Genomic DNA, 14,834 nt, shown 5'->3' with positions numbered 1-14,834 from the left:
AAAGTGCCAGCTGTCATTATATTTCTTTAATATTAATTATTTAATTAATTTACATCATCTTCCTCATTATCTTCTTCATCCAAATTTAAAAATTCAATTACCTTTTTTTCATCTTCTTCAACTTAGAAGATCCATTTACTTCATCCATTTTTATCATTTTTTTCTTGTCTCTTGCATTTCTTTGTTTCTTTTTCTACTTTTATCGAGTTTTTTTTTTAAAAAAAAAGTCCATTGATTAGAGAATACTATGAAACTCGATCTTTTTTTTTATCTCATTACCTTGCTTTAGTAACTTGAGAGTTGAATTGATTTTATTTAGTGATGTTTTGATGGCAAAAATAGTGTTGTAACATGGAAGCATCATGGAGGCTACATTGAAGGTGATTATGGCTGCTAGTTTTGGAGGATTTACAAAAAAGAACAAAGATTTGAGTAATGAAGATTTAAGAAGAAAGAGGGGGGAGGGGGGGGGGGGGAATAAAAGTAAAGTTAATAAAAATAAAAAATAATAAAATGAAAATGATATTAAAAATTTAAAATTAAAAGAACTTGATACGTGAATAACTATTGGTGCGTGATTGCACCTCTTTTCTTGCAATTGAGGTTGGGTAAAAATGTGATATTTACAACACTCTTAAATTGTACGGTGGGGAAATAAGACACCCACAAAGGTAAGATATCTTTTTAAAAATTCGAGATAACTTCAATGGTAGCTTTATATCTTTTCTCAAATTTAGTCAAATGAAACATGTACTTTTTATGACCGAATTTACCTGTATTAGTCATATCTATCTTTTTGCCAATAATTTGCCACATTCTCTAGTTGTTTTCAAGTTATATTGGAGTTGGAGTCAAAGCTCTGTTCTCGTACTTGTTAATATAATGAAGCACTCCATAATTCTTTACGTTTAGAACAGTCGTACTGATAACGTGTTATGAAACTATATAAGCAAGAAGATGAATATAGTAGGGAGAAGAGAAAAGACCTCTTATTCATCTTGAAGTATATTCACTATTCATGGATCTTATTTACAATAAAGAAAAACCCCTTTATTTATAGGGGAAACCTAACTTGGTCCCCAAGTAAAATTTATCACCATATCCTAAAAAAACTCCACATAACTCGACATTCACTATAATACAAATATATTTATAACAATTGTACAATTTTACGTGAGGGGAGGTTTACCTATTTTGCCAAAGAGACTTGCACTTTAATGGACAAATTCTTATGCAATCTCATCATCATCATTATCGTGTTCGTGTTCGTCTTCGTCTTCGTCTTCATCTTCATATTCTTCTTCTCCTTCTTCATCATCGTCACCTTTGTTAATAGCCAAATATGGATTTTTCCCAATTGGCTTAAAATTATAGAATATAAACACATAGAACATCAAGCTTGCACCTTCAGCAGCAACGACAGTAACCCATTCATGCATATAAGTTACTACACTTTCAATCATAGCAATTCCAAATCTAGTGAAATACAAGAACACAATCAAAACAACATAAAAATGCCTAAAAAGTGTTAACTTTTTGAGATTTTCAGCTGCTTTTCCATCATTCTTTGATGCCAACCTAAGGCTTTTAATAGACCATAGAATTGGGACAAGTACAATACAACAACACATAACATCTATTAACAAAAACAACTCATTCCATACTAACCAATGCTTCTCAACGGGTCCACCTTCACTTATCACAATCGAAGCTATATTTTCAATCACTTGTAAAGGGATCACAAACATTAAAACCTTTTTTTCGCGGTCATGAAGGTAAGGTTTCAAGAATGACCAACCAGTTCCAATAAGAACAATAACAGTGAAAAGTGTTACACCTTTCAAAAATCCAAAAATATAAAATGCCACATCCCAACCATGATCCTTCCCTGTATTTCTAATGTACATCTTGTCTTCTGCAGCGCATATCAACTTCAACGCCTTGAAAACCAACAACATAGCCATGATCAAATGAATCTTGTGAATGTTTTTTCTCTGTTTAACACAAACAAATCCCCATATACCCAAAAATACAATATATACAACAAATAAAAGGAAATATAATTTAGGCAATGGAGTCTGACCAGCAGGGAGAAAGTCTTTCTCTCCATTATCATTCACATTGTATATTTCAGTATGCACATTCATTGTCACAAGAAATTCCTTTTGACAATTGCCAAATATCAAATTATACTCATCAGGCTCGTCGATTGTGGTTGATATGTTGTAGGATGAATCAGGGCCAAGCTTGTCAAATCTAAACACAAGATTAACATACTTACTAGATAAAACACAAAAGTTTTCTGTATAAATAGACTCATTCAAGAGTCTCGGAAATGATACATCTCTAACAAGGCAAAATCCCATGGAAGAAGGATATAGTTTTGCAGCTGGTTCATCTGATCTCCAATAAACATGATCTAGGGAAATGGTTACATGTCCATCAGGTGCAAAACCAAATCTCTCTATTAATATTATTTGCCTAGAATCATCAATAATGTGTGTATTCTTGATTTCACATGATGAAAATTTAAAACTTGATACATATAATATGAATAACGCTTGTAGAAACTTTAAGCATCTTACATGGTTGACATCTTCCATAATATGCTTGTTACTTGAATTGTTTATGGCATGATAGAACTAAAATATTTATTATCTTTTATTTCTCTATTTTAACTAAAAATTTGTAAAATACTAAAAATAAGTGAAAAATGACAATGTAAAAGAAATGTATTCTTGTATAGTCTATTAAAGGAGCACAATTCTTAATTACTCTCACTAATCACACTTAAAACTGTCTTTAAGCAAAATTTTCGGCATTACCACAAATGAAGCTTGAAAATAATTTCAACTTTAGTAGATCCGAACCAATAGGGACTTAAACTGAAAATAAATAAAAGGTAGTTAAAGGAATTTTTTATATAATAGCCACTATCAAATTTAAGCTTAAGAGTAAATTTCATCTAATTTCTTCAATCTTCTAATTGAACAAATTTAACCATTGAATGCTGCACCACATTTAGTTTATTTAGTTGTTTGATTATCAATTATAGTGATTCATGCTTAAATAATAGTCTTTCTGTTTTAATTTGTTTGTCCTATTTTGACTTTTTGCATAGTTTATGAAAGTAAAAAAGTATTTTAAATATTGTGGTGTTAAATTAAAAATATGTAAAATGTATCAAAAGATTCATTAATCTTCTGATATTAAACATGTCACATGTAATATTAAAATTAAAAGAGTTAATAACAAGGAAGAGATATTCTTTTTGAAAGAAACAAAAAAAAATTATAGGACAAAAAAATTAATTAAACTAGACGAAAGAGGATAGAAGGAGTAAGTTTTTATTGTGCATGAATAAGTATTAAAAAGATGAGATAATTACACTTGTGCAGCTCATAAAATTACTTTACACAATTTTGCCAACGTTTTCATTGCTTACATAAATTGATACATTCCATGACAACTCTAAATTGTATTGCTTAGATCTATTCAGTTTTGTTGAGAGAATTTGAGAGGATAACTTTATTAATGTTAGGGTATATTTTGGAGAACGAGTTGAAAACACTTTAAAATGTTATATAGGAAATTAGGGTAGAAGGCAAAATGACATAGTTTAAGCATTCATCGATAAGGAAAAAGACTAAAAAGCCTTTAAAATTAATTGTCGACTTAATCTACGGGTTGGACCTATGATTAATGGGTCCCTCTACGGACTGTATGTGTCACCCTTAGAAAGGATACTGGGACCTTAAAATTCATCCCTCTTTGACGGATCTCATGTATGGCTCTTAGGTCTTCCACACTCAGTACATGTCATTCGTAGTAACCAACTTTGACCCACAAGATTTCACTAAGTCTGGGACTCACCTAGACCTATCTACGACTAACAAAGGTTGATGGACCATCCTGGTAAATCGTAAAAAGGGTATTGGACTTAATTTCAAAAACAAAATTCCCTAGTTCCTACTGTTGTCATCTACGACCCATAGAAGCTTCTGTTGTATATAGATTGAACCCGTAGACAAAGACACTAGCCCAAAAACTACATTTTCTTTCTTTCCGAATCCGAGGTGTTAACTTACAAGTTGTTTATGTCAAAAACCTACCGTAATAGAAGTCCAATGCCTTTGAACATTAATTTAAGACGCAAGTCACCTTTTAGGACATTGGTCATGAATATGGAAAGGGGGGTAGGGGTAGTCATATCGGGCCTTGTCAGAAATGATGTAAGGCGACTCCAGCAGAAAAATGACACTTCGATTTATCTCCCAATTAATAAGCCTAACGCTGATATGAGAAGTATAAGTTAGTGAAGTTGACGATATCCCGTCCTCTTTTCCCTTTTTATTGCTCTTATAATTTGGGGTAGTTTAATATATAAAACATGTTTCTTTTTATTTTTTTTTTTGTAAATTATGTGTCTGATTCTATTATTATTTTCATGCTTATTGTTTGTATTTAATGCCTAAATATATGTTTTTCCTATCTCATAGTTTAATAACTATAATGAATAGATATTAACCTTAGTTGCTACATGTTATAACACCGACATAAATATATGAGATACATATTTATGGACCTTGAGGGATGCTTAAAACCTTCCTCTCTAGAATACTTGAACCTTACCCGAATCACTAGTTTCGTTAACCTTAATTAATTAAAATTAGTTAAGTTAGATTGATTCGCTAACGCGCCTTTAATTCATTAGGTGACGACTCTTCTTTTAAAATAAAACTTAAAAAGAGTAGGTCAAGTCATTACACCAAACTCATTTTCGCAAAAAGTGGGGTGATATGTGGCAATTCAAAAAAGTAAAATAATATAACATTAAAATGCCTCACTAACAAATTATCATGTCAACGAGCATAGAAAGTTATCAATTCTTTGACCCTACTCACATGGAAACATGGAACTCATATACACAACTACTTATAATGAAAACACATATAGGACCAGCTTACACAGTTCATAATAATGGGTCTCCAAATTCAATTTACAACTACGGCAACAATTATATATTCATCATTCATGTCACAGTCATGAATATTAAGTATTTAAAAAACTATAGACTTCAACCATGCTTCCCATTCTTTTAATAGAACAAGATATTCAAAACAATTAGTGTTCTTAGTATTCAATCATTCATATTACTTATTTTGATACACTACACTTAAATGACTCCAACACATTAACTAGAAGCTACCAGACCACTCAACACACTCCCTCCTTGTCAAATACATCAATCAAAATGGGAGAAACTTGGACTCACGACTTCTTATCGTTGTCTTGTAAGTCCTACCCGTAGGATATAGCTAGAATATTAACAACATCACATGTATGAGAGTCGGGGTATGATCATAGACTAACAGAAGAAAAATATTGATCATTAAGTTATTTTTAACCAAAAGGGAAGGTTGTCTCTTTAATCCAAAGAGAGGCTTGAATGAATTCTAGGCTTGATTGAAGAATAACAGTTGATTTCTTACCCTAGAGCTTTAGATGAGGATAGGGGTTCAAGAACCAACAAGGAGAAGCTCCAAAAACAACTTATGAAATGTATGTAATGAATCCAAATTCATAACTTATTGCATATGTACACATAGACCGACTTAATATGTGCAAGAGTGTAGTCCGTAGTAAAACACCCATATCTTTTTACTTTGGACTCTCTCTCTCTATCTATCTATCTATCTATCTATACATACATACATATATACATATATACATACATACATACATATATATATATATATATATATATATGTGGGAGATATGTCTGTCTAGGTTCACTATAACAAAAATGACCATTAATAGCATTTAATTCTTAATTGCCCCTAAATATGTATTTTTAGCGGTCACTGTCACTCATTGTATATGTCCCTAAAGCCTTTAGCTACATTGGTTCTAATAGCACTTAACTAATGCCGATAAAGACTTTAGTACTCCTTATTAGTGTCAATATTTAATGTCGCTAAAAATTATTTTTGTTGTAGTGGTTAGATCATATATGAGATTATAAGAAATAATCTGCCTTTATAAGACTTTCAACTTATACTATTGTTCCCAAGGCTTCCTTTTGTAAGATTAAATCCTTTAATACATAATATAAGAATCTTGAACACGATAATATTACACAGAGATCGTTAAGGGCACAACCCTGATGCCTAAGACATCATCACAAAGAAAAACAGAAGTGTTAGTCGTAAATTGGTTTCTACATCCTTTCCCTAACTTTATATTACCGCAATTGTCAGAAATAGAATTATTGTAGAGAATATGTGGTAACCCTAATGAGTGGAGGGAGGACCAATTTATAGAGGTTATGACTTCATTTGGTACGTACATCAAGAAACCAATGTATGAATGAAATTTATTCCATATTAAATATTATTTATGGCATTACTTGAGTTAGAAGTAAACTTGGGTCATAAGAAAGAAATAATTAATAATAATAATAATTCTTACATTCTCCCACTTGACCCAATGGTGATATAACATTTATATACGATCAACATTAGTTGCGCGTATAATAAATCTCTTCTATGATGTCCACTATACATACCTTGTAACGACCCGGGAGTACCCCTAGGCATCACATGGCGTACTGGACCTCTCGGAGGTCTTATACTAGCCTCATAGCATTCATTCATCACATAGGTATGAAAAGTAATGGGGAATTAAAACTTTTCACAATAAAATCAATAAGAAAACTGTTTTATAAAATGTAAGAAAAACTAAGTCTCGTCACAAGTCATCTTAGACACATCCTATTCTCATAGGGTCATAACCCTTCCATTGAAAGAAAAATACTAGTCTTTATACAAAGTTTTTAATGAAACAAAACTAGAAAGAACATCCATGTCATCGAACATATGAGGATATACCAAGAGCCTTGAGAGAACAATCTACTTCCCAAGTTTCAACTCTAAGATCCTCACTTTCTTCCACCTATACTTGTAGAAATAGATTAGTACAATCAAGCACTAAGTATGGCAATCATGCAAAAACGTGCTTTAAAGAGGATATTTTTGTTAAAATATGTTTTTCATGCTATCTTGATAAAACTTCATGAAACAAGTGTAAGAGGCATCATACAATTCAATCATTAACATACAAGGTAATACTTCGATAATTCTCAACATATAACCATATTCATTAAGTAACACATTAACCATATTCATGTGTGGGTATGTGAGAAAGTCTTTCACATAACCACCATAATTCATAACATTGTCATTTAATCATGATCATACTACATTCATCATAATCCATACACAACCATACTTCACCTTCACATCATACTCCAATAATCACTTTATCTTCAAGAATCACATGCATATCTTCACAATACATCTATATACATAAGCATCATGACATTACTTTACTTCACATCAATATCTTCAAGGCCACAACCACAATACGCATACATATTCATATACATTAGCTAAACATCGCCACCATAAGTGGACCATACCACACAAGAGAAATTTAATAAGAATATAAAACAATTTAGATCAATTTACCCTTCTCAAGCCATGATCACCCTTTTTCAATTCTCAGACAATTCATCATAATTTGGCATGGAAAGCAATAGATAACAATAATACAACATAGTATAAACACAATTCTAACAATATGCAGTTACATTCATCAAACCCATTTTGTTAGCCAATTTAGGAGATTTGGACAAAACATGGGTTCTTAAAGGAATTAAATTTTGGACAGAAGGGTCCGCAATGAGGACCAACTTTTTGGTCCTTGGAGCAGGTCCACGACGCCGAGCCACTGTCCACAAGCTGCCTCGGCAGCTTCTATCCCAAAGTTTGGGTCCTCCTCAAGGTTCCTTAGGTTGGTCCTTGGGCGTTGTACCTAGAAATTTTGACTGTAAACTTGTCCCTTTAGGTTTTAGGGTCATCTCCACTGACTTTAAACTCCAAACATCTCATAAAAATATGCACAACATTCTAGGACACACCAACACATAAAAAACTAGTTTTCGAACGTCTTGGTTGTCCCTTGACATTTGACTTCAAAGCTATTCTTAAATATTTTAACAAGTTATTGACTCATAAAACTCATGTGAGCTCTAATTTATCCTAGTTCATTTTGAGGGTCGTTACAATACCATAATATAACAAGCTACTAATGCGAGTTATGTCGGTTGTATATAAATTTTAATGTACATACTTCCTTCCATATACTAGTACATTAGCAACTTGTCATACTATGTTCATAAGCTATTAAAACAGATAACATTACGATCCACAATAAATATCTCATAGAGACTTATCTTGTGATATCTCTAAACAATAATGTGTACACCATTATGAGAAACAAGATATTCATTAATATATATCAGAAACACATAATTTGAGCTCAGAGCGTATAAACATCATAAATGTATCAATTATAAGTATAACAAAGACTCATTCTTTTAACATGTTCTTTAAATATCTTTGTTTGTAAGCCTTTTGTTAACGAATTTGCAATCATGAGATTAGTTCTAATATTTTCAAGTAACAATCTTTGTTTCTAAACTCTTCTTTGACAACAAAGTACTCTAATTTCATATGTTTGGCACATTTGGAGCCCTTATCGTTCTTGGAGAAGATTATTGATGCAATATTATCACAATAAATTTTCAGCTGCTAGGTAATGGTGTCGACAACCCCATGTCCTAAAATAAAGTTTCAAAACCATAATTCATGAATTGTTGCTTCATAAAATGTCATAAATTTTCTTTGCAGCTATTCAGTGATCAATTCAAGGGATACTTTAATATCTTCTTAGCATTCCAATCGCAAAACTAGTATTCGGTCTTATGCAAGTTTGAAATTACATCAAACTTCTAACAATAGAAGATTAAGGAATTGAGACCATTTCCTTTCGTTCTACAGCATACTTTGGGTATTCTGTGAGATAAAATATGTTCCTTTTTTAATAGGAATTATTCTTGTTGAGCAATTGTTTATGTTAAATTATAACTCTTTCGATATATCTGTTTTAAGACAGTTCCAATAATCCTTGTGATTTATTAAAGAATATTTCTATCTCTATCACATAGTATGACTCACCCATATTTTTCATTTCAAGTTTCATAGAGAGAAAGTCTTCTCATGCAATATGCCTAAATCATTAGCAGTAAGTAAAATATCATCAATATACAAGACAAAAAACATAAAATATAAACTTACTCCCTCTGATCTTTTGGTACATGCACCGATGATCAGTAATTTCTTTATATCCAAAAGATGTTATGGTATCATTAAACTTTATATATCATTGTATGCTTATTTGATTTCATATATTGATTTCTTCAGCTTACATACCATTTGATTTTTTCTTTAATTTTGAAACCCTCTGGTTGGTCAATATAAATGTCCACCTCGAGGTCTCCATTAAGAAAGACAGTTTTCACATGCATCTAATATAACTCTAAATCATAATGAGATATTAAAGCCAAAACAATTCTTAATGAGTCTTTCTTTGATACCGGTGAAAAGGTCTCTTTATAATCAATGTCTCATTTTTAGTGTAATTCTTGGTAACAATTCTGGCTTTATATCGTTCAATAGTACCATTAGAATCATATTGGGTCTTGAAGACTCGCCTACACCCGATTTTTTAGAATATTCTGATAATTGAACGAGATCCCAGACTTAGTTGTATTCCATGAATTAACTCTTAATTCATGGCATCAATCTATTTATTAGACTCGGTGCTTTCTATGACATGTGAAAATGCAATCGGATATTTATTAATTCCAATGTCAAAATTTGACTCTTGCAAATAAATCACATAATTATCTAAAATGATCGATTTTCTTAATGGCACTTTTTGTGGTTCATTTGCATTAGATACTTGTGAATTAGTTCTTTCTTAAAGTGTTTCCTCCAAATGTTGTTCAACATATTGATCAATTTCCTGTAACATCTCGTAAGGCATAATAGCCAAGAATAAGCTAAGAGACTAAATTTTATCATTTTGGAAAGAAAAGGAAAAATCTGAAAAATTTCCTAAGTTAAGAAAGTGCGTTTTTGTTCATTTTCAAACGACCATAACTTCTAGATCAGGATGAGTTAGAGCCAGTTCTTTTTATGGTTGGAAATATCTCTCGCCATCAAGTTTGCACATTTTTTATATCGTTATATGGGATATATGTCTATCAAAAGTTGGGTTGTTGGATTGAGGAAGGTCTCAATCCATATTTTTAGTAAGGTAAAGTAGTCTTTTCACCCAACTATTTCCTAATTCGTTCTAAAGGTTTATTAGGAGTAAACTAAATCTTAAGTCAGTTTTAGAAAATTTATTCACGCTTAGGGCTTGGGAGAAAAGAGAAGAGAAGAAAGAGAAAGGAGAAAGGTCAAGAACGTTAAGGCTTCGAAAGTGTTATTCGTCGGGGGTGATCCCTATAAAGGTATGTTAGATAAATCTATATTCGGTAAGTTCACCCACATGCCAACTTATTTAATTCAGCAAATTTTGAGTAGATTGAATGATCAATATTGAAGTTCTTGAAGAACAATATTTATATTCTTGTTTGTTGAGTTGTAGTATGCATTTAGTTGTTCGAATTCGTGTTTTTGGGTTGTTTTTTGAGTCTAATCTATTGGGTATTGAGATTATTAGTGATCCTAATTTATTGGGGTGAGATCCATGGAAGTTTAAAAGGTTTAGGGATGAAAAACAACGAAGAAAAGTCAGAATTCCCGTCTGACAGGCCTTGGGACGACGCGCCTGCCAAAGCCCCTCAGCACAGGCTCTGTCCCAAAAGCTCTGACGTGGAGCGCCAGCCAAAGCCCCTCAAGATAGCCTCTGTTCGTCAGGATCTGGCACTCCAGGCCACTCGGAGCGCCAAGAAAGCCTCGAGACCCTATCATTTCCCCATCTTTTCGTACTAGTTCCAAAGTGATGTACCCACATTTCTTAGTTAATTCCAACACTCTAACGCGCATCCAAACATAATGATATCATCCATATACATGAGATCATGAATGTTGAATCCATAATTCAATTCAAGGAAAGTGAAGATCAAAGACAAAAAAGTTAAAAGTCAAGTCTAAAAGTTAAGAAGCAAGTCAAAGTAAGTTCTTAAAAGTTTTCAATAGTCATAAACAAATATATTAACTATGTATTAAGGCTCAAGCTACAAGTTGAGCAAAGAGTAAAGAGTTGAGTTCATTCCTCAAAAGTTATAAGGGAACTAAGTAGTTTCTAAGTGTTAAGTTTCAAGTTAAACAAAGAGTAAAGATTTGAGTTATTTCCCAAAAGTTATAAGGGATTTAAGTATTCCCTAAGAGTTACAACTGTTTTTCACATTTTGAGCAAGAAAGGAAGCCAGACTTCCAACATATCCTTTGGCTCATTTTAGTAATGAAGAAACCATGATTTCCAACAGAGCTTATAAAAGCTAAGTTTGAGCAAATTACCTCAAACCAAAGAAGAAGTTGTTTTTAAAACAAATGAGCTAAGTATTCTGGGAGTAGTATTGAGCTTTCATATGGGGACACGAGTTCATATTAAGTTAAGCCCCCATAAATCATTTAGCCAACATGGACAGAGGAAGGGTCATACTTTTTATATGATTCCTTAGTGCTTTCTTAGCATAGATTAGTGGATCCACTTATTAGTTTAGGTTTTATACTGACGACAAGGTATAGGACGGTCCTCTTGCAATGTAAGGTAAGACGATGTACCATCGCTTAGGCTCATAGTGATGGTTGTCGGTTAGAGAATCTCCAAGAGAAACAATATTGCTCTTCAATATAAGTAAAGTTGAGTTTGTTATTGCATTTCTTTAAGGAACTAAGTTGTTTACACAGTTCTACAAGCTTTATTTCTATATTGCATGTGTCTTTACTGTTTTATATTGAGTTTAGTATTTCATGAGTTGAGCTGAGCCAAGGTAAGTTGTTTTAATCCTTTCGAGCTTTAAATTGCTGTTTAGTTTTTCCAGCTCATACTTGTAAATTCAATGTATTGATGCCAGTTGGACTGCATCATCTTATGATGCAAATGCAAGTATTCAGATCACCATCCAGCGCCTCATTGATCTAGTTTGGGCATCCAGAGTTAGTGGTGAGCCTCTTTGCATCTGGAGGACTCCTTTATCGTTTTCATGCTTTTCATTATTGATGTTGTGGTTTTTATCCCAACATACATCTTGGTATTTTTAGAGGTTTCATAGACAATAATGTTAGTTATGGATCTTTCCGTTTCATTTGTAAACGATGAGACTTAAATGTTAATTAGGACAGACCATTACATTTTTAATTTCTATTAAGAATGTTATTTACATTTATAATTAAGTTAAGTTAAGTATTCCGCTGAGTTGAATAAGTCAGGCCAAGGGTCTGCTCAAGGCCAATAATGGTCATTGGATGTTTGCCACGTCCTGGGTGTAGGCTCTGTCAAATCCAGGGAACACCACTAGACGTAATCGGGATCATAATCATCGAAGAGGATTTAGACTAGACTCTTAGAATTCGTCATAACATATCATAGGTTAAATTGCGGAAAATTTAAATCTTTTGATCTACTTCTACATCTGAGGTTTACATAGACCTCTCGCTTACACATTATGTATACACAGAGAGTTTACATAGACTCCTCACATAGGAAATACTACAGAGGCTTTTGCTTTTATTTCACATACATAATATATAAAGATATTCTAATAGGAAATCTAGGACAAGTCTCACATTTAAACCATCTAGATCGAGTACAACGTTCAGGCATAGACCATACTTCATTACAATAAAAGCCACATATAGGCATATATAATAATAGTCTTCAAATGAAAAAGAATAAAGTAAATTGTCTTTAAGACTAAACAATCTCAATATCTAGATATTTTCATCGTCCTCGAAAAGTGAGGACCTACCGAACTTGGAGAATGAGGATCCAAGTCTTCTCCAAATGGCCCTCTATAAGCTCAATGATTGGAACCTACATAATTGTAGAAACATAGAAATATGGGTTAGTACACACGTCTACTAAGTATGGAAACATGCACATAAAACATAGAAAGATTGCATGAGAAATGGACATTTACTTTAGAAAACATGCTAAGTCATTTGAAAACCTTTATGCACATACAAGATAGCATATACCACATAAGGATCACAATAGTGTAAGTCATGTTCATAATCAATAAAACTTAACATAAGAACCATGTATAACACAGGACAACCATCATCAATGCATAAACAAGTCAACATGTATGTCAACGTACTTGAGTACATAGTCAAAACAACTCTAACATCATACTATAACAACAAAGCACATATAAGAGTTCATAACCTTAAATCATACACAAGATTTTTAATCATAACCCACCATCAAGTCTACATGCGCAATGACCAAGCAAAGCCCCATAACCTTACTTAACGAAGTAAACCAATCAAAGGATCACGAGTATTGTCTTAACTTCATATAACATAGCATCATGAGTAGTCATCATCATATTTAGCAATATAGACCATCAGCATGTTTATAAGTGAAACTAACATCATTTAGGATCATTAACATGCAAAGTCAACATGCATAGCGTTTACTTTATATAACATAAGAACAACCTTATAAGACCACCCTAAAGGCCAACTAGTGCAATGTATAGGTAGAGTCCCATACCCCTACGTAGACTAAGTCAAACAGCTTAAGTCACCCTAGTTAGTGTTCACTTTATTACTTCATTTTACTTTAGGGGACGTTTGTCTTAACCGACATATACCACAAGAGCTAAATATGGAATCCGGGGTCATGAAACCCTACACCGAAATAAGGTGGACTACTTTCCAAGGTAGTACCAAAATATGAACATAGATTCTAGGTGGATCCACTAGCTAGTATTCCTATGGGGGCAACATAGTTCAAGAAATAGGAGATATTCTTGGGACCCAATTTATGCACATTGCATTATAGTCTCTAATCTCATGCGGAAAATTAGTGAACCTACCTTTCTTAGTTGGGAAGGAACAATCCTCACTACTTCTTCACTCGGTGCTAATCTAGAGTCCCTTTTTGAAATGTCATTAAACCTTTATTATTCATCATAGCTTAGTTTAGGTCATAGGAGACTAACCACTTGTATATCATAGTCATTATATCTTTAGGAATTGCATGAGGACATCCTTTCAATACAATCCTCATATGTGAGATTAGCACATCATCATCACCATGCCATAATAAGGAACATAGACAATTCATAACCAACCTTATATCATTACATCTTAATCATAATCGTAGAATAACATAATCAATACATTTCAATTACATCACCATACTAACACCTACCTAATTCAATCATAATATATGCTTCAATTGAACTTCATCACCAAGTAAAATCCATCATATTGAAGTAACGGTTCAAGATCACAAAGTTTTACAATTTATCCTTCAAAAGTCATCATCAATGGTCTTACCCTTACAATTTTATCCATAAATGGGTGTAATAACATCATATAATAGTAATTAACACAATAACTAAGTTAGTCGTATCAATACTAGTCAATTCAATATGAGTTCATAGCTAAGGTTAAGGAATTTGGGTTAATTCATGATCTATTACACATATAAATAATCAAGAAATAGCATAATTTAAAAATAATAAATCATAATAATCAAAGGAAAACCATAAACAATACAATTTAGAAGATTAAATTGGAATTAGAAGAAACTCATATTAAATCATCTTTTTGAAAACCAATTTTTGGAATAACCCTTTGGGGGAAGGAATCCCACAGGTGAAAGGTTTCCATACCTTGATATTTCTTGAAGATTGATGGATAAAAATATATTTTGTTGAATCCATAATTCCCTTGAACTTG

General features: G+C 32.5%; 1 protein-coding gene across 1 annotated transcript; it reads right to left on the bottom strand.

The window, feature by feature from the left end:
- Positions 1–964: 964 nt before the first annotated feature.
- Positions 965–2,725, bottom strand: LOC101245154 (protein CANDIDATE G-PROTEIN COUPLED RECEPTOR 7-like). Its single transcript, XM_004237610.4, has one exon. The coding sequence runs from the start codon at positions 2,601–2,603 to the stop codon at positions 1,230–1,232; it is 1,374 nt and encodes a 457-aa protein (XP_004237658.2). The 5' UTR covers positions 2,604–2,725; the 3' UTR covers positions 965–1,229.
- Between the last annotated feature and the right edge of the window lie 12,109 nt (positions 2,726–14,834).

Source organism: Solanum lycopersicum, chromosome 4 (assembly GCF_036512215.1).
Source record: "Solanum lycopersicum chromosome 4, SLM_r2.1".
NCBI classification, from domain to species: domain Eukaryota; kingdom Viridiplantae; phylum Streptophyta; class Magnoliopsida; order Solanales; family Solanaceae; genus Solanum; species Solanum lycopersicum.
This window is presented reverse-complemented; position numbering and strand designations above follow the sequence as displayed.